This window comes from Melanotaenia boesemani, chromosome 4, assembly GCF_017639745.1.
Source record: "Melanotaenia boesemani isolate fMelBoe1 chromosome 4, fMelBoe1.pri, whole genome shotgun sequence".
NCBI lineage: Eukaryota > Metazoa > Chordata > Actinopteri > Atheriniformes > Melanotaeniidae > Melanotaenia > Melanotaenia boesemani.
Window position 1 is genome coordinate 1,738,980 of NC_055685.1, and position 26,827 is coordinate 1,765,806.

At 40.2% G+C, this 26,827-nt stretch overlaps 3 protein-coding genes and 1 long non-coding RNA gene across 4 annotated transcripts in view; all 4 read right to left on the minus strand.

Moving 5' to 3' along the window:
• The window catches only part of LOC121639145 (UPF0687 protein C20orf27 homolog), a 30,862-nt gene extending 30,573 nt beyond the window's left edge, over positions 1-289 (minus strand). The window contains exon 1 of the mRNA XM_041984376.1: positions 164-289. The gene's annotated coding sequence lies outside the window, so the exon portion shown is untranslated. The remainder of the gene's footprint in view (positions 1-163) is intronic.
• Positions 290-1,369: 1,080 nt separating this feature from the next.
• LOC121639051 lies at positions 1,370-5,710 on the minus strand. Its single transcript, XM_041984221.1, has 10 exons — positions 5,593-5,710; positions 5,281-5,445; positions 5,025-5,167; positions 4,535-4,619; positions 4,153-4,318; positions 3,959-4,067; positions 3,762-3,840; positions 3,187-3,328; positions 2,955-3,082; positions 1,370-1,681 (listed from the first exon to the last, which is right to left on the minus strand). The coding sequence occupies exons 1-10, from the start codon at positions 5,647-5,649 to the stop codon at positions 1,370-1,372; spliced, it is 1,386 nt and encodes a 461-aa protein (XP_041840155.1). The 5' UTR covers positions 5,650-5,710.
• A 13,049-nt stretch (positions 5,711-18,759) lies between these two features.
• On the minus strand, positions 18,760-19,662 carry LOC121637699. Its single transcript, XR_006009925.1, has 3 exons — positions 19,572-19,662; positions 19,356-19,411; positions 18,760-19,153 (listed from the first exon to the last, which is right to left on the minus strand). It is a non-coding gene; the product is annotated as an uncharacterized LOC121637699 (long non-coding RNA).
• A 743-nt stretch (positions 19,663-20,405) lies between these two features.
• Positions 20,406-21,823, minus strand: LOC121639054 (platelet glycoprotein Ib alpha chain-like). Its single transcript, XM_041984225.1, has 4 exons — positions 21,535-21,823; positions 20,952-21,070; positions 20,594-20,659; positions 20,406-20,498 (listed from the first exon to the last, which is right to left on the minus strand). The coding sequence occupies exons 1-4, from the start codon at positions 21,821-21,823 to the stop codon at positions 20,406-20,408; spliced, it is 567 nt and encodes a 188-aa protein (XP_041840159.1).
• Positions 21,824-26,827: the final 5,004 nt, after the last annotated feature.

Here is a 26,827-nt window from a genome sequence, read left to right on the forward strand (position 1 = left end):
ACGGCTCCTTCGTTTATATTATGAATCTGATTTTTTTTTTTAATTTTTTTTCTGGTCCCAGACGGCCAACGCTCAGACCCACGCCCATCAAGTTAGCATTCTGCAGGACACCTCTAGAAACGGCAATGATCCCAAAAGACACGCATGATGTAAACAGACGTACCTTTGAGAGCTAGATGATCGCAGGTCCTTTCTACATCCGTACCAGCACGTTTTAATCTGGTTCTTCACTGTCGGCAGTCCGTCCTGGTGAAGATGCGCTGTCCCGTGAACGCAAGCATGCGCGTGGCGTCAGCATCATCTCGGGTACAGTCTGTCCCACCGGGTTCTTATTTAACCATAAACCCGTTTACTTCAGCCTGTTCATGGGGGGTGTGGTGCAGCCTGATTTCTGGTTCCTGCCGGGTCTGGAGCTGGACTGATGCGGAGAGCTACATCGGTCCCGACCCAGAGACCTGTTTTAGATGCAGCTGCTGGTCAAGATGAAGGACTCTGAATAAATTCATTTACACAAATAAATGCAGAAAAACACGCAATACAACAAGAAAAGCATGTGTGGAACATTGATTAGAAAAATCAGAAGATTGTGAGAACTGCCCTCTAAACATTATGGAAGCTGTTACTCCAATAAGTAAATAAATAAATTACATAAATAAAAAATCATTTAAAAATTGAGACCTTATCACCTTTTAATGTAACAGTTTATTGTAAAAATGTGGAATATAAACCATAAAATCCTGGGTTAAGAACAACCCAACTTGGGTAGTTCTTAACCCAACACCTGGATCACTATTGGACCAACCCAGCAGTAGTTAATTTGACCCAGCAAAATGGGTTGAGCATTTTAACCAACTAGTTGGGTTACACATTTAATTCAAATGCTGGGTCAATTTAATTACACCCCTGGGTACATTCTACCAAATTAAATGGTTAAATGTCCTACTCAGATGCTGGGTCAAATTAATTACAACCCTGGGTACATTGTTTCAGATTAAATGGTTAAATATAATGCAAATCATACTTTATTTCCCACCCAAATGGTAAGTCCTATAAACTGCAATTGGATAATTCCACTTTTGATTATTGTGATATGTTCTACTGTAAAAGAATAGCTGTCTTGTCAACAGTTACATTAAAAGACAAACAATTTTAAAGAGTGGTAGAACATTTATTATAATATAATATCAGAAAAGATTCTTCAAATATCCATTTGAAACAAAAATAAATGACTCTGAGCATGAAGCAAATATATACATTTTATGTAAAACATTCTGAACATTATCACAATTGAAACTTAAAACCAGATCTGTGATTTAACAAGGTCGATGTCAACTCTCAGCAGAGCAAAACAAACAAACACATCCACTGTCTATTTACAAGCAAGTATTGCTGCACGTAAAAACTTAACAGGTTTAGACTCATCTCCTTCCATTCCGTACACTCCATTTTGGAGGAACTCCCAAACTGGTGCACACTGCTTTGGGTACTCGATGTCAAATACATAAAATACCTTAAAGCAGACATCGACTGCTTGAAGCAGTGACTGTTGCTCTAAAGCCTCTCCAGCGACAATGACAAAGGCCTGAGACGTGTGGCATATGTTGTTCCCCAACGAGAGGACATACGGGTATGGTCGCGATGCCTTTGCCTCATTTAAGTATTCCACCAAGTTTGTTCCAACCTGAGAAAGAAATGAAGAACAGAAGCCATCAGGCAAAGACTACATATGTCCAAGCAGATTCTACTTCAAGGGAACTCTGGATTGAGTATCTAAATGAATATATACATGTTTAATTTTAACAGCAAACAAAAAGACCATTTCTTTACTGTCAGAGTTAAAAATGGTCTGAACGCAGTTGTGTTTTAGTCATTGCTTATATCCCTCAGCTCCAGCTATCTCTTTCATCAGCCTTTGTCGACTAAATGACTCAAAAACATCGGCCGCGGGTCTTTCCGGGTATCCACGGCAGTGAACTTTTACCTGGATCTGCTCCCATGGATGCCTGCTATCATCAGGTGGCGGTGGCTGGGATGTTGAACTGGGACAAAGTTCTGATGCTACTTCTGCCTTGGTCGTCCCTCTTGTGTTGTTGTGCATATCTGAGTTATGTGCTTATCGTGGAGTGTTTTTGTTGTACCTAAACAAGGGGCCCCTTCGGCCCTGTGTCTAGATGCTTCTTTTTTTCTCTCCAGCATTCCCTGGTGTTCCTATCTAATGAAAAAGGAGCGCTGTTGATACGGCTGCTGCCTCAGTCAGCTCGATCCTGTCTTTGTGTTCTTGGACGGGTTGTACTGGAAACACGAATTTCCCGCAAGGGATTAATAAAGTATTTTTCATTTCATTTCATTTCAGGAGCTGGACTTGTCCACAAGCATTTCCTCACACCTTTCCCCTTTTTCCTGTTTTGAAGTCGTGGAGGCTTACATCTCTTCTTTTGTTACCTTTAGACTGGAAAGTAATCCAACAGCTACACAATGAGGCACTGTACCTTCTATGTATCTATAGAAGTTTACCGCTGGTAGTGCAACTGTGACAGCAACAGCAACCAATCTATGTGACGTTCCAGAATACACTGCACAAGCCAAATAAAGGCAGATTAAATTATGGAATAAACTGAGTGTTTTTTTAATACTGAAAATATTTAGCATGTTTTAACTATATTTTCTTATAGAGACCAATTGTAGTATATTTAAGCCCACATGTCTGATTAGTCAGGGATCCCTTTAACTAACTAAACTAGACCTGACTTGGCTCTGTACTTGGATCACTGTTTTTAATCTAAACAAAATGTCTTTCCCAAAAATCACCGATCTGCCAGCTTGTGTGTCAAATTGCACAGCATTGTGAGCCTGCTGATCTGTCATTTAGGCAAACACTCCAACAAAAATGTGGATGCTAGGTTCAAGTGGTTAAAATAAAAAACATTTCACACTAGATATGCAGAGGGACTTACAGGCTTGTGGTGGATAAACGCCAATTTGGACTCCTCAATGGTATGCCGGAATACCTTTCGCCCAACTTTGTACACAGTTGGTGGAAGGAGCGTTGGTAGCTGGCTCAGGGCAAGTTCTCCCAAACAATCTGAAACAAAACAATTTTATTGGCATCAATATGTATACAGCATATCTGGGATTTTGTCATTTAGTAGCACAATAAAACACCTGATGAAATTGAAATTGTATTACCAGGTGTTAATCCATCTAGAGAAGAAGTCAGTTTCCCTTCCCTTCTTGCCAGGTGCAGAATCTTTTCAGCGTACAACGGCAGCCAGGTTTCATAGAGTTTGGGTGCAGCCTCTCTATGTAAGACCTCAAAGTCTTGTGCAATCTAAAACAGAGATAAACATATTTAATGTGGCAGCTAAAATGCACAGGGCCTGAAATTCAATGTGGAATTGCAGAACTGTAATCGATTCCTGCAAACCTAGCTCTCATAATGTGGGAAATTCCTGGTGTCCTATATTACTTTTTAACAAACACCCTGCAGCCAGTCAGAATCGAGTATTATCCCAGACCATGGTAAGAAACTGATTTAACTTTAACTACGTGTGCATACGTACAAAAAAAAAAAGCACAACAATTTGGATTAGAATTGTCACTGACCATGGTCTACATAATTTTATAAATGTGAGCAGTTTAAGCATGGAGATAAAGCAAGAGAGAGCTATCTAAGTTAGCATTTAAAAAAACAGGAACATAGACAGGGCATGTCAAATCAAAGCTGCATATTTATCTGAAGACCTGTAGTTAAGCTAACTTACCATGCCTTGAGTGAGTAGATGAGGGAACTCTTGGCAGACTTCCTGGATGTCCCACTTGTTTCCCCTGATCATCTTGGCCCTGTTTGATTGAATACAGTTGCAGAAAATACAGCAATAAAATTGTACAAGAAGAATGTTAAAAGGATAAGGAAAATGGGAACAAGTGCTGCAGCTATAGTCCTGGTATTCCCACTGACCTGTAGACTGCTGTATCCAGCATGTATTGTTCCACTTTGCTGAGGGGCTGTGAGTTGTGTCTCAGCCATTCTTTCAACTGCATGGCTTTTTCCTCTGATATGGTAGAGTCTACAAAAAAGTTCACATGAACATACCACCAATCACCGAATTATACAAATATTGCTTCCACAAATTATTCAGTTCCAACAATTACCTGGAATGCATGTCCTACGGACACCGTCTTCATTGTTTTGTGGCAGTCTCTGCTGCGTGCCTTGTGATCTCCTCTGTAATCTCACCCTCTTTCTGCTGTTCCGAAGCCTCTCTTCGAGGAATCCAGTAGCAGGATGGTTGCTCCTCCCCGGGGTGAACCAGACTCCCTGTCCAAAAAGGATAGTCATTGATAAACAGTGATGAGAACTGAGAACCTTCACCAACAGTATTAAAGCACATTTTGTTTTTGACAGTGAGGCCACAGGCGGAGGCATGCAGGACTGCCCAGATAACCACTGCTCAGGCGCTGGGAGATGAGTTAGTGTACTCTCCAACTGAGCATTTTGGCTTCAATTCTACTAAAAAAATGTATAATTACTCACAATGCCACTGCTGGATTCATCCTTCAAACAGGGAAAGGTCTCAATCAACGCTGTAGCAAGGGACTTTTTTGTCTCAGAGCTAGGACTGTTAAGAAAAACAACAACAAAAAAAAAATTTTACCAACTGAGTCAAACTTCAAAGAACTGATAAAACGTGTAGTAAAAAAGTAAAACACTACTGAACATGTTGTTTGGTAAATAATGACAGATCACGTGCAACTCAAAGAATCATGAAACATTTGATTATGACAACTATATTTGCCTTTTTACTGGGAGACTGCTTTCAAATCAATAATTTCTACTTATTACAAAATACAGACCCTTAAATAGCCTATGCTATAATTGATAAGGTAAAATTATGTTCTTTCTAGTAAATATGTCAGGCTTGCAAGGTTGAGGTGTCCTCTTTTGTCTTTTCCCCTTAAAGAAGATTAATAAAGGATTCAAAAACTTTTTCAAACTAACATTCAAACAAAATATTTTTAGGTACCTGTCTCCAAACTTCTCCATGAGATAAGACACCAAAATACGGACAAGGCAACGTCTCTGCTTAATGGTTATCAAATTCTCCTCATCAAGGCTCTCCAGGATTAGTTTGCCTTCAGTTGAGCTTGTGAGAATTTGCCGGATATCCTGTGAAAATTGTAAGATGGGACAACATTGCAGATACTGTAGATTACTTTTTTCTGTTGCTTAAAGAAAAGTAAAACTCAAGTAAAATCCAAGGCTTGCCAAGAGGAGCTTACAAATTGTGGAACTATATATATAGTTTGTGGCATCCTCATCACAGGTGCTGTTTGGACCTCCATTAAGGGGAAACTTGTGGCAGTTGCCATGTCTTCATCCATGACGGATGGAGGTGTGACAGCTGATTGGACATCAAAACTTGTAGATGGCCCAGCATGTTCAATCTAAACAGAAAACCCATGTTTGTGGAGCTTTTACTACTTTTGAACAACGATTTAAATGTCTTATTTTACAAGCAAATATGGAAATATACAATGTTTACTGCCCAACAGTAATGACATGTAAACAGAGAATAAACTAAAACTACTTACTGTACAATTTATCACATCCCAGGAGTAACAGTTACAGAAACATCCAAGTTCTCCCATTGTATCCCTGGAGTCCAGAGGCTCATCCCATAATAGTAGTAATTTATTAGTCTTATATTAATCATCCTCAAGGCAAAGGCACCTTTTGGGCAGCATTTATAGCTAAACATTAAACATGGTGGGGGGTGGTGGTGTTGGGGTGAGGGGCGGTTACTGGCTTGTTGGGAATTAAGAGTGAGTCAAAATAAAGTAAAGTTTTGCTTGTTTTTTTTAACTAATGTACACACCTGATTTCAGTAAGATGATTTTTTAAAAAAGTCTATAGCGAAGTGAAATGTACAAACTGTCATCATGATCACTGAATGACTTGACTGCATGTAGGGGATGGTGATCAAGCAGCTCTTTCACATCAATAGCTGCCAAAACTTGAGTGTGAATCACACTGTATGCAAAGAAATGCCTATCAAACCATTTTGTTTCCCACTTCTGTACAACAAATTTTATTGTTGGTGTACGTGATGTTTGGTCTAGTACTAAAATGGACTTTATCAGACCAAACTGGGGCTCCCCTTCTGAGTCATGAGACAGAAATACAGTCATGCCTGCTCGATATGTAGTTCCTTTAAAGGTAACTGAGGCTGGCTCATACAATTCACTGAAAAGTGGAATGCCTGCTAGACCACTTTGGATGTCTTTGACTCTCTCAATGTTTGCAAGAAAGGTAGTGTGCCCTGGACCAACCTCTATATTGTGGCTCAACACAGTTCCACACAGCAAATTGTAGCACTGTGCTATCTGATGGCGAAATGCCATGGTTTTACAAATGTTTCGGAAGTTACATGTTACATGGCTAACCCTTTTAAAGAAATTGTGTTTGGCTTCAAATCTCATCGTCCAGAACTGAATCAAGGGTCCTAGTTTTCTAATAGCTCTAGGGTAATGGAGCATGAAGTGGTGCTTTGGCCGCAAATGAAGGTGAGGATAGAGCTCTAGGAAGAGGGAGTGGTGCTCTTCAATGATTTTGGCCAGATACAGCGTTGCTTCAACAGTAAGAGAAGGAGAGAAGATGAACTCCATACATGACAGTAACAGTAGGAGAAGTTTCCATTCCCTGTTATGCATGGGGATCAGGTCACCAATCATTGTCGGCAGCAACCTAAGTAGACACCACATCTGAGCTGCTGACTGTCGCATGGCACCTTCAGTGTTTTTTAGATCAGTCTTACTGATTACAGAGGGTTTGTTACCCTTGTCACAAAAGCCGTAATCAAAACTGGTGATTCTGTAGTTAAGTTTGTCAAGTGTGAGAAGTTTTTGCTCAATAAGCGAATTCAACACAAGCTTGACTTCAAATGGTGCTACACCTTCAAGAACATCGTGCATGATGTCAGGTGTCACATTGTCAGTTATGTGATAGAAAGAGAGGTCATTTAAGACACTGTCTCTTTTCAGGCCTGTCTGAGAGGGGTTGGCTGTATGCACATCTGCCTCATGAGTTTGGACATCACGCAATAAAGCAGGGTTTTCCAGTGTCAGAGACCTCAGGGCCTCCTTGTCTGCTCTGCAAAAACGACAAACATAGTTTCCAGAGAAGCTTTCAATATATCCAAGCATTGCATTCAAACTCAAATTGTCTCCCACAACCTGGACCACAGTAAACTTCACAACACCTTGGAAGTTTGGGGTATCAACCGTGATGGCATCCCTCTCAAGACACTTGATCTCATCAACAATTGGGCGAAGCACTGCATCAAGCCCGTAGATCTTTTTTTTTTTTTTTTTTTTTTAACCTGTCTTGTCCAGCATCGTTGCAAACAGAATGATTGTCTGGCTGCTGTCTGGTGCTGGGCAATTTTACTCTATCAAGCAGGGATTTATACTACATGTATAAAGTCCATCTTGATGACATGAAAAACTTTATTAAATCAGACTCTTAATGCTGGACTCGACCGGAGGGGACAGAGAGAGAGAGAGAGAAAAGAAAGTAGAGAGAAGAGGGAGGGGAGAGAGAGGGACAGAAAGGGTGTGGGGAGTGCGGGTGGGGACTTAAAACATTATACAGAAAACCATGTAATCCATACTACTTGCAACATATATAGCTAAGATCATCCTGGCCAGTAGGTCATTACACAACTAGTTGATAATAGTAACAATAATAATAATCACAATAATAGTAATAATAATAATAGTAGTAGTAATAATAATAAGAGTAGGAGTAATAATAATAATAATAAGAACAGAAATAATAAAAAAAAAAGAAAAAAAATATGATAATAGATATAAGTGAAACTGCTGTATTCAAGAACACGCGCAGAGAAACCTGTGTGGATATGCTGGAGAACTCGGCCACACGGCGACGCAAAGACTGTGTGGAGACGTTCAGGAAGGAGTGACCATGCAGAGTGATCATGCAGATGCCACCTCACTTGAACAGAGGCCAGAGTCAGGCCAGCGGTCCCGAGACCCAGGCCACCAGCCCCCCCGTAGGCTACAGATCCCGACCGGTCCACAGAGACGACCACTCGCCCGCCCAGGAAGGCAGCAGCAGGAGACCCCAGCAGGAGCCGCCCCGCGGACACAGGGCACCGGCCCCGGCAGGCCGAGGCCAGCAGTCCCCGACCCCCCCGGGCACCGGCCGCCCGGGACAGACGGGGCAGAGGGCCCGGGCCAGCACGCCACCCGGGGGGACCCGGCCCGCCCAGACGGCAACCGCCAGAGGCCAGCCCCACACCCCAGCGCCCAGCCGCACACCCCGAGAACCAGTCCTGCCCCCCCCCCAGACCAACACACACAAACACACACACTCTCCTTCCACTCCTCCATTCATCCTCCCACACATACACCATCCAACCCTCACATACTCTGTCCTCCCACACACACACACCATCCTTCCACCATCCATCCTTCCACACACACACCATCCTTCCACCATCCATCCTCCCACACACTCACCATCCTTCCACCATACACTCTCCCACACCTACCCCATCCTCCCACACACACATCATCCCTCCACCACTCATCCTCCCACACATACACCATCCTCCACCTTCACACCTCCCACACACACACACACACACCATCCTTCCACTACCCATCCTCCCACACATACATCATTCTCCTACACATACACCGTCCTCCCTCTCCTACACCAAACATCCACCTTCACGTACCCCATCCTCCCACACACACACACACCACCCCTCCATCACCCACTCTCCCAAACATACACCACTCCCCCAAACACACACCATCCTCCCTCCCATACACCATCCATCCTCCTGCACACACACCATTCTTCCACCATCCATCCTCCCACACACTCCCCATCCCTGCACCATACATTCTCCCACACATACCCCATCCTCCCCCACATACATCATCCCTCCACCATTCATCCTCCCACACCCACACCACCCCCCCTCCCACACACCACACATCCACCTCCACACACCCCACCCTCCCACACACACACACCATCCCTCCACCACCCATCCCCCCACACACACACCACTCTCCCCCCACACACACACAAACACCATCCCCCCACCACCATCCTCCCGCCACCCCACGCCGCGGGGGGACAGCCCCAGCCAGGAGGCGAGGAGACACGAACCAGGCCCCCACCCCCGCCCCAGTCCCCCACTCCCCACCCCCAAAACAGCACCTTCCCCCCAGGGCCAGCAGCCAAACCCCCCGGGGCAGCCCGCCCACGCCCCGGGCCAACGCGACAGGCCACCCGGCCCGCCCCGCCCCCGGGCCATCCATGGAGACAGGGGCGCTTGAAGACCCCATCCCCCCTCCCTCCCCCACTAGTGAGGGAATATATTATGTGCTGTTTGCAATTAAAAAAAGAGGGTTAAAATTGGGGGGCAGTAACTGCACTGAGGAGGGGGTGGGGCCACCTGAGCAGTCCCACCCACCTGACCTTGCATGTTCCACCCCCCAAAACGTGTTTGTATGTTGCAAATGTTATTTGTGCTCAGTGACTAAGTAGAATTAAAAGCTGGGAGGCATGCTGCCGCTCGGCGAAGCAACGGGGCCACTATGATGACCCCCCTGCCCCGCCCAGCGCAACAAGCACACCCCCCACGGCCCTACCTGTGTATGTAGTGAAGAGTGGGGAGGGGAGGGGTCAGGAGATGTAGGTCCAGAGGGGGGTAAGCCTCCCCCCTGGAAGACGACCCGCCAGTGGCTTAGGGCGCCCCCGTCCCCCGCCGGCCCCGAAGGGCATCACAGGCCCAGAGCAGGCACCCCAACCCAGGCACGCCACGAACCCCCCCAGGGGCCAGCCCCCAGCCCAAGGGGCCACTTTCCTCTTTCTGAGTGGGAGGGGGGCGAGGCGAAGGAAGGGAACCCCAGGCCCCCGCCCCCAACACCCAGCCAGGGCGCCCCCCAGAGGACACGTCCTAACCCCCTGCAAACGCACACACACTCTCACACACCTCTATACACCAACACCTCAATACGTGCACATACCTCCACACACACACGTCACGCACATACCTATAAACACACACACCGGTGCCCACATACACACACACTCTCATACCCCTCCATACACATACACCACTACACACACACTCACATACATACCTGCATATACACACAAGCACCTCCATACATACTCACGCCTCCACCCACTCCTTCACTCCTCCACACACACCCATATATACATACCTTCACACACACACCCGCACACTACTCACACACACACATACACGCACACACCCAGACCTTCATACACACCCACACACACACATACAGCACACACGTCCCTCTACACCCACCCACACACCAGCATACCCACAGACACACACACACACACACACCCACACACAAACACACCCCCACCCAGGTTCCGGGGCTGCGACCAAGCACCAGGGCAAGGACCAACCCCCGGCATGGCACATCAGGACGGGCCCAGCCCCCCCCAGCAGCGGCAGACCCCCCACCCCCAGGAGCGGGGGGAGACCCGACGCCCCAGAGCCCGGGGCCCCCACCCGGCCCACCCCGGGCCCGACTGGCCACCCGGCCAGGGGCCGACGGACACCGACCCAGGCACCCCGGCAGCCACCCCCCACCACCACGAGGCAGCCCCACCCCGGGGCCCACCCAATGCCGCCCGCCCAGATCGGAACCCCCAGCCGACCGAGCAGCGGAGCAGCCTAGATCCCCACCCAGGAGACAACCGGAGACCTGAAGCCACCAGGGACCCCCCACCCACATCCGCCCCCATCCCAGCGAAGCCGCAATCCTCCACCTACATTAAGTGATGTAGCCAGTCACAGGGGACCAGAGGGAATGAAAGTCATCTGACTGGTTCCTGGAGGAGACAGACATTGTCTCAATGCTGATGTGATCTAACAGGAGATTTCTAAACTGCTGGATAGACAAATTATTCTTATCTTTCCAGTTCACAAGAATAGTTTTCTTTGCGATGCATAAGACTGCGAGGACCAAGTTTATGGAGTGTATTCCTATGTTAGTGTCACCCAGGTCGCCCAGTAGGCAAAGTGTGGGGTTTGTAGGAAAACTAGTTTTAAACCATTTTGAGAGATCTTCACACACCTTAATCCAGAACCTTTGGACAGGTGTGCAGGACCACAGCGCATGGATGTAGCTATCAGAGGTGTTCTCAGAGCAGTGTGGGCAGATATCTGATGGTGAAAGGCCCATCCTGAACATCCTGTGTCCTGTATAATGAGTTCTATGGAGAATTTTGAATTGTATTAGTTGTATATTTGAATTCTGAGTCATTTTAAACGTGTTTAAACATATTTGTGACCATCTTTTCTGATCAAAGTTATTAGATAAATCATCTTCCCATTTTGAAGTTGGGAGAGATATCCTGTCTTCTAGCTTTGCAAGTAATCTATATATTTTTGATAATAATTTTGGAGTATTATGATTCAGGAATTCTGCTATTCTGATAGGAAGCTGCAAGTCTAACTGTACAGGGGTATACTTCTTACATATAATTGATTTTAGTTGGTGGTACTCTAAGAATTTATTGCTGTTGATTCCATACTGTGAGACAATTGTGTTGAAAGATACAAAGTTTCCATTTTCTATTATCTGTCCTAACTGTTGTATTCCTTTAGTCTTCCATTGAGTGAAGTTTATCATCTTTTTGTTCTGCAGGATGTCAGGGTTGTTCCAGATGGGTGTAAGTCTACATGGAAAGAGGGAAGATCTGGTTATCTTACAGAATTCCCACCAAGCCATTAAGGAAAAAACGGATGTTAAGGCTTTTAAAGCACTTACATGGTTTAATGGTTGAGCTGATGAACGGCAGGTCAGAGATGACTAAGTCCTCACACAAAGCCTGCTCCACATCTAGCCACGGCTCATCCAGATAACTGGGTTTGAGCCACTTGGAGATGTACTGCAGCCTGTTAGCTATAAAGTAGTTATTAAAGTTTGGTAGGTCCAGTCCTCCTCTATCTTTAGTCTGCTGTAAGGTTTTAAGACTGATACGTGACGGCTTGTTTTTCCAAAGAAACTTGGATATGAAAGAATCCAGAGATTTAAACCAACTGGTGGAGGGTTTAGTGGGTATCATTGAAAATAAATAATTAACTTTAGGTAGAATCATCATCTTAATGGTGGCAACTCTCCCCATTAGTGAGATGGGTAAGCGCCTCCACCGTAAGAGATCATCTTCTATTGTTTTTAGTAGCTGAACATAGTTTAATTTTGTTAAATCTGATAATCTGGGGGAAATATTTATACCTAAATATCTAATGTTTCCTGTCTGTATTTTGATATTAGGGATGTTTTGTAGGTCACAGTTGATGGACATGGCTGTAGTCTTAGACCAGTTAATAGAATAATCAGATATTGATGAGAACTTATTAATAACTGTGATTGTCTCAGAGAGTGATGTTTGTGAGTTCTGAAGGAAGAGTAATACATCATCTGCATAAAGACTTATTTTATGTTCTATATTTTTGCCCTGGATTCCTTTAATTTCTGTATTTTGTCTAATAGCAGCTGCTAACGGCTCTATGAAAATGGCAAAAAGTGAGGGGGAGAGTGGGCAGCCCTGTCTGGTGCCTCTCTGTAAGCGGAAGCTTGGAGAAGTTTGATCGTTGGTTTTCACACATGCATTTGGGTTATTATATAATATTTTAATCCACTCTATGAAAGAAGGTCCAAACCCAAATTTGTCTAGTGTTGCAAATAGAAACTTCCAGTTTACCCTGTCGAAGGCTTTTTCTGCATCTAGAGAAATGATTGTGGATTCTAGATTATGTAAAGTAGAGTAATCAATGAGGTTAATTAGTCTACGTGTGTTAGTAGATGAATGTCGACCTTTTATAAAACCTGTCTGGTCCGGATGTATTATAAGAGGGGTTATTTTTTCTATCCTTCTGGCAAGAGCTTTACTAATTATTTTCAGGTCTACATTTATTAAAGATATGGGACGGTAACTGGATGGAAGTGTGGGGTCTTTGCCTGGTTTTAGCAATAGTGTTATATTAGCTAAGTTCATATTTTGCGGTATTTTTTGTTTTTCCTGTATTTCTAACAACATATTATAAAATGTAGGAGCTAGCGTTGTCCAGAATTCCTTGTAAAATTCTGCTGAGTAACCATCTGGACCCGGGGCTTTATTGTTGGGCATATGTTGGAGAGCTTCGTGGAGTTCATCTACAGTAATAGGTGCATCTAAATTTATTTTATTTTCATTTTTTAGTTTTGGTAGATTAATGTTGTTTAAAAATTGTTCAATATGTTCATCTGTTGGATTAATCTGTGATTCATATAATGTTTTATAGAAGCTTCTAAACGTGTCATTTATCTTGTCTGGGTCATGGCTGATGTTTCCGTCTTGATCTTTAACAGAGGAGATTGTTGTTTTCTCCTTGTTTGTTTTTAGTTGATTTGCTAAAAACTTTCCAGATTTGTTACTGTGTTCAAAGTTCTCCAAGCGAAGTCTTTGCACTAAAAACTGTGTTTTTTTATCTATAATTTCTTTAAGCTGCAATTTAGTTTTCCTTATATTATTCATTGTGTGCTCTTCAGGGGAAATGCGGTAAGCCTCCTCCAATGATTTAATCCTGAGTTCTAATTCTAAAACTCTTGCTGTTTCCTTCTTCTTCTTATGTGAGGAGAAGGAAATTATTTTCCCTCGCATTACTGCTTTTCCTGCTTCCCAAAGGAGACACGCTGAAGTTTCAGGCATGTCATTTTTTTCTATATAAATTGACCATTCTTTTTTAAAATAATCAATAAACTCAGGATCTTTCAATAAAGAGGTGTTAAATCTCCAGCTTTTACCAATCGGTTTATTATTTTTGTTTCTCAGAGTGAATGAAACTGGTGCGTGATCGCTAATGCTGATTGGATGTATCTGAGTCTCTGAAATGTCGCCCATTAGTGAGTTACTATTTAAAATATAATCTATTCTAGAGAAGGAGTGGTGAACTGAAGAGAAGAAGGTGTATTCTCTTAGTTTAGGATGGTGAGAGCGCCAAGCATCGCAAAGACCAAAATCCTTCATGTACTGTTTGATAGTTTCTGACGACTGCCAGACTCGATGACTGGCTGATGTGCTGCAGCGATCTTGTTCAGTCAAGACTACATTAAAATCACCAGCTAGCACTATTCTGTTATCTGAATAATTCTGGAGTGTAGCAAACAGGGAGTGGAAAAAGGAGGGATCATCTGCATTGGGGCTGTTGTGCCATAAAATGATCGTCTGCCAGAAACTGATTAAGAGTCGCGGGAGCGCGCACGCAGCCTCTAAATGCCGTGTCGCTCGGTTTCCCTCGGTGTCGCCGGACTGCAGCTGTTCGATTCGGCATCAACCCGTCGTAACTCACAATTTCACGTGACTTAATAGCCCAGCTGACATAAAAAGAACCCTTGGTTTTGTTAAACACTAGTGTTTAAACTGATTGATGGCAAAGTGCAGACGACGAGATGATTGGGAACGGTTTTTCAAAAATGTTGCTTCTTCACTACTCTGGCTGCCTTTTACGTTCAGTTAATATGATTTATGCATTTAATCACGAGTAAAGTGTCTTAAGAACTTATGTGCATTGCTATTAATAATTTTAGTATGGATGAATGCTATAATGAACTTGCTGAAAGGACAGCGGCCATAAATATATGGGTAGAGAACTCCAAAGGGTCTTTTATTTAATCAAAACTAATCTCTTGTCTAATTTAAAACAGCAAATAACTCTTCAGGGGCAACAAATAGGCCTCAATCACTTTTTGGGAAGGGAAAAAATGGCCATTCTTAGCCATGATTAGCCCAGAAAAAGCATAAAGGATGGTGGAATATTTAAAATGTGCTTTTATCTCATTAATAGTACTCTCTTGATTAGGATAAGGTCACTTTAAAATACAGTGAACTCTTCAGTGTTGACACATAGGCTTTAATCACATTTTGGCAAGGGAAAAATGGCCATTATTAGCCATTATTAGCCCAGAAAAAGCATGGAGGATGGTGGAATATTAAAATGGGCTTTTATCTAACCAATAGCACCCTCTTTGATAGAATATGGTCATTTTAAACGTCTGTGAACTCTTCAGTGGTGACACAGAGGCTTTAATCAATTTCTGGCAAGGGAAAATGGCCATTATTAGCCATTATTAGCCCAGAAAAAGAATTGAGGATGGTGGAATATTAAAAATGGGCTTTTATCTAACCAATAGCACTCTCTTTGATAGAATATGGTCATTTTAAACGTCTGTGAACTCTTCAGTGTTGACACAGAGGCTCTAATCAATTTTTGGCAAGGGAAAATGGCCATTATTAGCCATTATTAGCCCAGAAAAAGCATTGAGGATGGTGGAATATTAAAAATGGGATTTTATCTAACCAATAGCACTCTCTTTGATAGAATATGGTCATTTTAAACGTCTGTGAACTCTTCAGTGTTGACACAGAGGCTCTAATCAATTTTTGGCAAGGGAAAATGGCCATTATTAGCCATTATTAGCCCAGAAAAAGCATTGAGGATGGTGGAATATTAAAAATGGGCTTTTATCTAACCAATAGCACTCTCTTTGATAGAATATGGTCATTTTAAACGTCTGTGAACTCTTCAGTGTTGACACAGAGGCTCTAATCAATTTTTGGCAAGGGAAAATGGCCATTATTAGCCATTATTAGCCCAGAAAAAGCATTGAGGATGGTGGAATATTAAAAATGGGATTTAAGCTAACCAATAGCACTCTCTTTGATAGAATAAGGTCATTTTAAACATCTGTGAACTCTTCAGTGTTGACACAGAGGCTTTAATCACTTTTTGGCAAGGGAAAAATGGCCATTATTAGCCATTATTAGCCCAGAAAAAGAATTGAGGATGGTGGAATATTAAAAATGGGCTTTTATCTAACCAATAGCACTCTCTTTGATAGAATAAGGTCATTTTAAACGTCTGTGAACTCTTCAGTGGTGACACAGAGGCTCTAATCAATTTTTGGCAAGGGAAAATGGCCATTATTAGCCATTATTAGCCCAGAAAAAGCATTGAGGATGGTGGAATATTAAAAATGGGATTTAAGCTAACCAATAGTACTCTCTTTGATAGAATAAGGTCATTTTAAACATCTGTCAACTCTTCAGTGTTGACACAGAGGCTTTAATCACTTTTTGGCAAGGGAAAAATGGCCATTATTAGCCATTATTAGCCCAGAAAAAGAATTGAGGATGGTGGAATATTAAAAATGGGCTTTTATCTAACCAATAGCACTCTCTTTGATAGAATAAGGTCATTTTAAACGTCTGTGAACTCTTCAGTGGTGACACAGAGGCTCTAATCAATTTTTGGCAAGGGAAAATGGCCATTATTAGCCATTATTAGCCCAGAAAAAGCATTGAGGATGGTGGAATATTAAAAATGGGCTTTTATCTAACCAATAGCACTCTCTTTGATAGAATAAGGTCATTTTAAACATCTGTGAACTCTTCAGTGTTGACACAGAGGCTTTAATCACTTTTTGGCAAGGGAAAAATGGCCATTATTAGCCATTATTAGCCCAGAAAAAGCATTGAGGATGGTGGAATATTAAAAATGGGCTTTTATCTAACCAATAGCACTCTCTTTGATAGAATAAGGTCATTTTAAACATCTGTGAACTCTTCAGTGGTGACACAGAGGCTCTAATCAATTTTTGGCAAGGGAAAATGGCCATTATTAGCCATTATTAGCCCAGAAAAAGCATTGAGGATGGTGGAATATTAAAAATGGGATTTAAGCTAACCAATAGTACTCTCTTTGATAGAATAAGGTCATTTTAAACATCTGTGAACTCTTCAGTGTTGAGACAGAGGCTCTAATCACTTTTTGGCAAGGGAAAAATGGCCATTATTAGCCATTATTAGCCCAGAAAAAGAATTGAGGATGGTGGAATATTAAAAATGGGCTTTTATCTAACCAATAGCACTCTCTTTGATAGAATAAGGTCATTTTAAACGTCTGTGAACTCTTCAGTGGTGACACAGAGGCTCTAATCAATTTTTGGCAAGGGAAAATGGCCATTATTAGCCATTATTATCCCAGAAAAAGCATTGAGGATGGTGGAATATTAAAAATGGGATTTAAGCTAACCAATAGTACTCTCTTTGATAGAATAAGGTCATTTTAAACGTCTGTGAACTCTTCAGTGTTGACACAGAGGCTTTAATCACTTTTTGGCAAGGGAAAAATGGCCATTATTAGCCATTATTAGCCCAGAAAAAGCATTGAGGATGGTGGAATATTAAAAATGGGCTTTTATCTAACCAATAGTACTCTCTTTGATAGAATAAGGTCATTTTAAACGTCTGTGAACTCTTCAGTGGTGACACAGAGGCTCTAATCAACTTTTGGCAAGGGAAAATGGCCATTATTAGCCATTATTAGCCCAGAAAAAAGCATTGAGGATGGTGGAATATTAAAAATGGGCTTTTATCTAACCAATAGCACTCTCTTTGATAGAATAAGGTCATTTTAAACATCTGTGAACTCTTCAGTGTTGACACAGAGGCTTTAATCACTTTTTGGCAAGGGAAAAATGGCCATTATTAGCCATTATTAGCCCAGAAAAAGAATTGAGGATGGTGGAATATTAAAAATGGGCTTTTATCTAACCAATAGCACTCTCTTTGATAGAATAAGGTCATTTTAAACGTCTGTGAACTCTTCAGTGGTGACACAGAGGCTCTAATCAATTTTTGGCAAGGGAAAATGGCCATTATTAGCCATTATTAGCCCAGAAAAAGAATTGAGGATGGTGGAATATTAAAAATGGGCTTTTATCTAACCAATAGCACTCTCTTTGATAGAATAAGGTCATTTTAAACGTCTGTGAACTCTTCAGTGGTGACACAGAGGCTCTAATCAATTTTTGGCAAGGGAAAAATGGCCATTATTAGCCATTATTAGCCCAGAAAAAGCATTGAGGATGGTGGAATATTAAAAATGGGCTTTTATCTAACCAATAGCACTCTCTTTGATAGAATGAGGTCATTTTAAACGTCTGTGAACTCTTCAGTGGTGGCACAGAGGCTCTAATCAATTTTTGGCAAGGGAAAAGTGGCCATTATTAGCCTTACTGAACAAATATACCTTATAATGGCAAAAATCACTTTTACCTGCTATTACATGGCCTATTTCACAATAAGAGGCTTCTGAGGTGAACATTTGGAACTGGATGGTCAGTAAATTGTGGTGTAGTACTGTCATAAGTAAACTGTGGCTGGAATTCAAAGTCATTATAGCCTCCTGTTTATTGTCTTACCATTCATTTTGGCTATGTAGTAGAACTCTCTCAATTTGAATTTTTTCTACGTCATGTCAATTTTACTCTTCGGACCGCAGTACACTGTTTAGATTTTGAATGCATTAACTTGATAGACCTTACAATAGCACTTCCTATCTGCCAAAAAGTTATTTGCACTTGTTTCAAGGTCTGTAGTGAAACAAATATACCTTCTAATGTCCACAGTTTATTCATGAAAGTACTACACTAAACCTTGCTGACCATCCAGCTCCAAATGTCAACCCTAAAAACCTCTGAAGGTGGAACAGGCCTCATAATAGCAGTTTCTACCTGTCAAAAAGTAATTAATGCTGCAATTAAGTCATTATAGCATCTTTTTTTTTATATTAACATCCACTTTGACTTTGATTGATTAAATGAATCAGAATCTTAGAATTGTTTTATTTTGTCAAATAGATTTTAATGAAAACATCACCACACAGATTGCCTTTGCATCATGCATTTCCAAATGAAATTTTACGAAATGCTTTTTTCTGTCAACATATAAACATGTCTGTTCAAATGAAAAACACTAACCTTTAAAAGTCAACTACCTCTTATCAGACCTTTGTGTCTTTCTGTCAGTGACATAGGCATACAGCTGCCCGGTGTTTGCCCCAAATACCATAAAATAAAAAAAAAAATAAAAAAAAAATAAAAAAATAAAAAAATCAAAGTAGTAATCAGCCAAATGAAGACATTATTTCTTCTTCTGACACACTTCACAGACAAACTTTTTCCCTGTTTTCTTTTTCAGGCAGTTTCGGTGATACCATCGTGGGCACAAGTCACACCCAATCTGTGTTTGACATAGACACAAAATCAACAAAGGAAATAGTTAGGAACATTTTCAATAATAAATCTTGAAAATAAAAACTACCGCAGTTTTTTATCCTTGAGCTTATTACATCTTATGTCATCTTGAAAAAATAATTTTGTTTTTACTGTACTTTCACTATATTTTACTTTTACTTTAATATAAAAACGTGCAAAATAGTTACCCAGTGGGTGTCACCATTCACCAGCCCACAAAGATGGCAAAGTTCAGTCAAGTCGTCTGTATAACAATAAAATAGAAAAAAGAAAAAAATTGTATGAATATTAATTTGTAATAAATGCAATTTTTAGATGAATTGCTTTGGTCTATGGAAAATATATCTTGTTTAAGGACCATGTGTGTAGGGACAGTAAGTATGTATAATATTTTAGCTAAATACCTGTGTTTTCCAGGAGGCAGATCGCAATCTGCTCTCTCATTTCATGTATGGTTTTCACCGAGTTGTCAAATGCAACAGGAAGGCCACTCAGGATGCACTCAGCAAACTGTAAAAGTAAAAGTGCAACAATGAATATATGCATGTGAATAAAAATGGGATGCACGCTGCCATAGACTTATTCTTGGACAAAATTCAGTGTTCATTGAATCAGCATCTAAACCACTCTTACATAATATAGAGAATAAAGTGAGTTACAACATTTAAATGATTTTGGGATTGATTATTTTTTTCATATTCAATTGAACCAAAAAGGTACTTCTGTATTTTAAAATTTTAAACTGCTTATGTGTGAATTTTATGGTTTTTTTTCTCATGACTTACTATATATAATTACACAAATTAATTTTTTTATGTCACACAGGGATCACATGTTTACACTCTTATTTTTGATCATTTTATCAAAGTTCTATACCCCAAAATAACAATTTCACGTTGTCACTGTGGCACAATGCTATTCTCCAATGTCTGCCTTTCTTTTACTGTCCCAATATGTCTTGATCATACTAGCTTCGATGCAGCAGATCTTATGTAACATAATGACATGGTTTTGCCATGAAAAATCAGGAATACATACCTTTTAATGCATAGACACCACATGAAGTGGCATCTTTTTGGATTGGGTGACTGACTGTGTCACATTCCCATCTGGATGCATTTAAACCCTTGAGTGTCATGAATGATCTAAATAAAAGGTTGTAAATTAAGTTTAAATTAACTATATGTTCACATATCTTACTGCATTTGGCCATAATATAATTGCTAATAAAAGCATGTTTACCTGGAAATGTCTTTGCAGTGATTTATTTTGGATGTGCTCTCACCCAATGGATCCAGGAAAAGACTCCTCTTCTCTCCTGGTAACATGACCTGAATATTTAACGACACAACTTAAAATGAAATTCAGGTCATACAAATTTGAAGGACGTTGCGTGATGTAGTCAAGTATATCATTAACTTTTTACCACTAGCATCCAGTGATGGCTCTCATTGACTATCCCTAGGACGTACTTGTATAAAACCGGGTCAATCTGAAAGACAATCAGAAATAAAGAAAAACCAGGGTTGAAACTTTTGTCAAGTTCATACAGATTTCAGTGAGAAAAAATAGAAGATCTTGTTCCTTTATCTTTGGTTTTTTCTGTTGCCATATGTTTGTCATTTCAAAGGAGTCAATGACAAATGCCCTTTCTGTGTTTTTGTCATTGAATTTTCTCACCAGCACGGTCAGGTATGCATTTATAACCTGCAGTCAAAAAGTTCTTTAAGTTGAAAGAACAAATGCAGTGAATTTAGAGATCGCAATAATGTTCGACATCTTACCTCACTTTCCAGTTCTCTTTGAGGGGCCGTGTTGAAAATGTCACCAAAAAATAACTTATATGGTCCAATTTTGGACACAAGAACACCACTGTTTTCCCCTTCCCATGCATCTTTCACATCTGTAATCCAATATAAAAATGTTTTTATTTTTTCAGGTAATCTTCTTAAATCAGCTTAGAATCTAATTTGGTTGAAAATGGATCCACAATATCTCAAAACTGTTTTTCTAAGTCAGTTTTGATATTTTCCATGTTTTTGTGTTTATTATTGTTAACCATTCATTAGACACACATTGTTGTATTAATTTCAAAATAAAAAAGTGAACATGTTTGACCATTATGTAGTCCAACCATGACAGCACCTTCATGCTGACATTCATTTTTTCACACTTTAAACAATTACACTCCCCCAATAAGAACCAGTAAATTTAATTTTTGACAACATTTTTAGTTATCTGCTAAATTAATTGCATTAAGGATGTGGTCATAGCTATTAACAAGAGAGTGAAGGTAAAAAATTAAAATCTGTGACACAAAAACTTGAGACTTGAAATTGTTGTCTTATATCAACTTGATAAACTTACTTTTGACAACTGAGGGATCCAAGGTACAGTTTAGAAAACCAGAGCCTGAAGGATTCGGTCCTGAGGAGGTGGGTGTCACAATGGACACAGGTGTGGCAGGACGGGATGAAGGCTCAGGTTTGTCAGGATGGGATGAAGGCTCAGGTGTGGCAGGATGGGATGAAGGCTCAGGTGTGGCAGGATGGGATGAAGGCTCAGGTGTGGCAGGATGGGACGAAGGCTCAGGTGTGGCAGGATGGGATGAAGGCTCAGGTTTGTCAGGATGGGATGAAGGCTCAGGTTTTGTCATAAAGTGTGTAAGATATTTTTGAAAGAATGAGTCCACAAAACTACCCTCTTTTTTGTCCAATGTTAATCAGATAAATTATGTGAGAAATTATATTGTTCTTTTACAATTGATTGGACAGTGCATACCAAAAGCATTTAGAAAATCAGCACATATTTACAACCTAAGAAATATGACATCTTTCTGAGAGAGCAAAAGAAATTAAAGGAAAATATTTTTACATCATCTCTGAAAACCATGTTATATCAAATTAATCCACCTTATTGGACAGTTATAAACTCAATCAAAGTGCTACTAAACCATTTGCAGTGGGTTGTAGTAAACTGTTGGAAAAACTAAGAATAATTTTGAAGTCAAAAGCAAAATGAGATGTCCTTTGAAAAATATCACCTGACACTTTCAACAGTTCTATAATATCCACATTTACATGTACCTAAATACCTACCAGACCCACCCCACCACCACCCATTACTAAATGCATGTTAAATAATTAACAAATGTGACCATGTTCACCAGTTAACCTTTAGTACTCTTGTTTTACATACATACTGTACACACATACAGATATTATTTGGAAATTTGACACAATCTCAGAAAAGTATACATGAGAGCAAAGAATACAATCGGGATTTTGTGCAAGTATATGCACATATGAAAATAGACAATTAACTCACCTTGGACTTCAAAGCTCTTTGCTTTTCGGCGAAAATTGGATTTCTGGGAAGGTGAAAGGCCAGGTGGTAAAGTTCCTTGGCTCTTAAAAGTCAAAATATGATGATGCAGTGTTGCATCCATGCTAGCGGTATAATAAGATACCACTCAACGTGTTCTAGACTTTGAGGCAGCGACTGCTTAATTGCCAATTAAGGGTGGCCTACAAACCAATGAGCAGCAGCCAAGCAATTCAGCGGGAACACTGCCTTAATTAAACCATAATGACTGTACAAGAGCACATTTTTGACTACTTAGAAAATTATGATGAAAATATAAAGATACAGAAATACATTTCTGTTCAAAATACATTTTATTGTTCATAGTATTGGTTATGTGGGGATCAACTTCAGCTTCATTATAATATACTTGGAAAATCTCATCAAAATGTTTAATGGGGACAGGATAGGCTGAAATGTTAAACATGAACTTATTTTGAAAAAGTTGCATTTTAAAATGAAATGTCTAATGAAATGGTATAAAGACTTTTTGGAAACTGAAATCATATTTTCATATTCAGTCATATTTTACCCATGTTAATGCATGCAAAATCTAAACAGTGTGCTGTTGTGCGTACAATAAAATTGACATGACGTAGAAAAAATTTCAAATTGAGAGAGTTTTACTACATAGCCAAAATGAATGGTAATACAATAAACAGGAGGCTGTAATGACTTTTAATTACAGCCACAGTTTACTTATGACAACCCTACTCTGCAGTTTACTGACCATCCAGTTCCAAATGTTTACCTCAGAAGCCTCTTATTGTGAAATAGGCCATGTAATAGCAGGTTTTGCTTGCTAGAAAGTGATTTATGCAATTAAAAAGTATATTTGTTCAGTATGGCCAAAAAGTGATTAAAGCCTCTGTGTCAACACTGAAGAGTTCACAGATGTTTAAAATGACCTTATTCTATCAAAGAGAGTACTATTGGTTAGCTTAAATCCCATTTTTAATATTCCACCATCCTCAATGCTTTTTCTGGGCTAATAATGGCTAATAATGGCCATTTTCCCTTGCCAAAAATTGATTAGAGCCTCTGTGTCACCACTGAAGAGTTCACAGACGTTTAAAATGACCTTATTCTATCAAAGAGAGTGCTATTGGTTAGATAAAAGCCCATTTTTAATATTCCACCATCCTCAATGCTTTTTCTGGGCTAATAATGGCTAATAATGGCCATTTTCCCTTGCCAAAAATTGATTAGAGCCTCTGTGTCAACACTGAAGAGTTCACAGACGTTTAAAATGACCTTATTCTATCAAAGAGAGTGCTATTGGTTAGATAAAAGCCCATTTTTAATATTCCACCATCCTCAATTCTTTTTCTGGGCTAATAATGGCTAATAATGGCCATTTTTCCCTTGCCAAAAAGTGATTAAAGCCTCTGTGTCAACACTGAAGAGTTCACAGATGTTTAAAATGACCTTATTCTATCAAAGAGAGTGCTATTGGTTAGATAAAAGCCCATTTTTAATATTCCACCATCCTCAATGCTTTTTCTGGGCTAATAATGGCTAATAATGGCCATTTTCCCTTGCCAAAAATTGATTAGAGCCTCTGTGTCACCACTGAAGAGTTCACAGACGTTTAAAATGACCTTATTCTATCAAAGAGAGTGCTATTGGTTAGATAAAAGCCCATTTTTAATATTCCACCATCCTCAATTCTTTTTCTGGGCTAAAAATTGGCTAATAATGGCCATTTTTCCCTTGCCAAAAAGTGATTAAAGCCTCTGTGTCAACACTGAAGAGTTCACAGATGTTTAAAATGACCTTATTCTATCAAAGAGAGTGCTATTGGTTAGATAAAAGCCCATTTTTAATATTCCACCATCCTCAATGCTTTTTCTGGGCTAATAATGGCTAATAATGGCCATTTTCCCTTGCCAAAAATTGATTAGAGCCTCTGTGTCACCACTGAAGAGTTCACAGACATTTAAAATGACCTTATTCTATCAAAGAGAGTGCTATTGGTTAGATAAAAGCCATTTTTAATATTCCACCATCCTCAATTCTTTTTCTGGGCTAAAAATGGCTAATAATGGCCATTTTTCCCTTGCCAAAAAGTGATTAAAGCCTCTGTGTCAACACTGAAGAGTTCACAGATGTTTAAAATGACCTTATTCTATCAAAGAGAGTACTATTGGTTAGCTTAAATCCCATTTTTAATATTCCACCATCCTCAATGCTTTTTCTGGGCTAATAATGGCTAATAATGGCCATTTTCCCTTGCCAAAAATTGATTAGAGCCTCTGTGTCACCACTGAAGAGTTCACAGACGTTTAAAATGACCTTATTCTATCAAAGAGAGTGCTATTGGTTAGATAAAAGCCCATTTTTAATATTCCACCATCCTCAATTCTTTTTCTGGGCTAATAATGGCTAATAATGGCCATTTTTCCCTTGCCAAAAAGTGATTAAAGCCTCTGTGTCAACACTGAAGAGTTCACAGATGTTTAAAATGACCTTATTCTATCAAAGAGAGTACTATTGGTTAGATAAAAGCCCATTTTTAATATTCCACCATCCTCAATGCTTTTTCTGGGCTAATAATGGCTAATAATGGCCATTTTCCCTTGCCAAAAATTGATTAGAGCCTCTGTGTCAACACTGAAGAGTTCACAGACGTTTAAAATGACCTTATTCTATCAAAGAGAGTGCTATTGGTTAGATAAAAGCCCATTTTTAATATTCCACCATCCTCAATGCTTTTTCTGGGCTAATAATGGCTAATAATGGCCATTTTCCCTTGCCAAAAATTGATTAGAGCCTCTGTGTCAACACTGAAGAGTTCACAGACGTTTAAAATGACCTTATTCTATCAAAGAGCGTGCTATTGGTTAGATAAAAGCCCATTTTTAATATTCCACCATCCTCAATGCTTTTTCTGGGCTAATAATGGCTAATAATGGCCATTTTCCCTTGCCAAAAATTGATTAGAGCCTCTGTGTCAACACTGAAGAGTTCACAGACGTTTAAAATGACCTTATTCTATCAAAGAGAGTGCTATTGGTTAGATAAAAGCCCATTTTTAATATTCCACCATCCTCAATTCTTTTTCTGGGCTAATAATGGCTAATAATGGCCATTTTCCCTTGCCAAAAATTGATTAAAGCCTATGTGTCAACACTGAAGAGTTCACTGTATTTTAAAGTGACCTTATCCTAATCAAGAGAGTACTATTAATGAGATAAAAGCACATTTTAAATATTCCACCATCCTTTATGCTTTTTCTGGGCTAATCATGGCTAAGAATGGCCATTTTTTCCCTTCCCAAAAAGTGATTGAGGCCTATTTGTTGCCCCTGAAGAGTTATTTGCTGTTTTAAATTAGACAAGAGATTAGTTTTGATTAAATAAAAGACCCTTTGGAGTTCTCTACCCATATATTTATGGCCGCTGTCCTTTCAGCAAGTTCATTATAGCATTCATCCATACTAAAATTATTAATAGCAATGCACATAAGTTCTTAAGACACTTTACTCGTGATTAAATGCATAAATCATATTAACTGAACGTAAAAGGCAGCCAGAGTAGTGAAGAAGCAACATTTTTGAAAAACCGTTCCCAATCATCTCGTCGTCTGCACTTTGCCATCAATCAGTTTAAACACTAGTGTTTAACAAAACCAAGGGTTCTTTTTATGTCAGCTGGGCTATTAAGTCACGTGAAATTGTGAGTTACGACGGGTTGATGCCGAATCGAACAGCTGCAGTCCGGCGACACCGAGGGAAACCGAGCGACACGGCATTTAGAGGCTGCGTGCGCGCTCCCGCGACTCTTAATCAGTTTCTGGCAGACGATCATTTTATGGCACAACAGGGCCATATACATTGGTAATACATAATTTGATATTACAAATAGATAATAAAGTTATCAGAAATCTGCCTTCCGGATCCACTACTGTGCTATCTATGTCAAAATTTAGTCTCTTATTAATAAGAGTAGCTACTCCTCTTTGCCTAGAATTGTAACAAGCTGAGTAAACATGAGGAAACTGAGCTGTTTGAAGAAGATCTATGGTTGAGTTTGTTAAATGAGTCTCTTGTAGTAAGACAATGTCAGCCTGCAGCTCCTGTAATTTATTAAAGATCTTCAACCTCTTCTCCCTGGAACCGGCTCCATGTACATTCCAACAGACGATTTTTAACATGGTTATTGTGAACGGTTTAATGCTTCATGCGTGTTACTGACGCGTGTGTCTTTGTGCGCCCCTCTTGCGTGTTCGCGCGTGTTTGCATGCAGCCTGATTGCGCGCGTTTGTCCGTATGTTAAATGTCCGTATATGTAGTCTA

Excerpts from the sequence above, each read along its gene's own strand:
- LOC121639051 (XM_041984221.1), bottom strand. The coding sequence starts at position 5,649 with ATGGGAGAACTTGGATGTTTCTGTAACTGTTACTCCTGGGATGTGATA. Across the intron at positions 5,446-5,592 it reads GGGATGTGATAAATTGTACA|ATTGAACATGCTGGGCCATC; the intron begins GTAAGTAGTTTT and ends TTTTCTGTTTAG. Across the intron at positions 3,841-3,958 it reads CTGGATACAGCAGTCTACAG|GGCCAAGATGATCAGGGGAA; the intron begins GTCAGTGGGAAT and ends TCAATCAAACAG.
- LOC121639054 (XM_041984225.1), bottom strand. The coding sequence starts at position 21,823 with ATGACAAAACCTGAGCCTTCATCCCATCCTGACAAACCTGAGCCTTCA. Across the intron at positions 20,660-20,951 it reads AAAGAGAACTGGAAAGTGAG|ATTGACCCGGTTTTATACAA; the intron begins GTAAGATGTCGA and ends ATTGTCTTTCAG. Across the intron at positions 20,499-20,593 it reads GCCATCACTGGATGCTAGTG|GTCATGTTACCAGGAGAGAA; the intron begins GTAAAAAGTTAA and ends TTAAATATTCAG.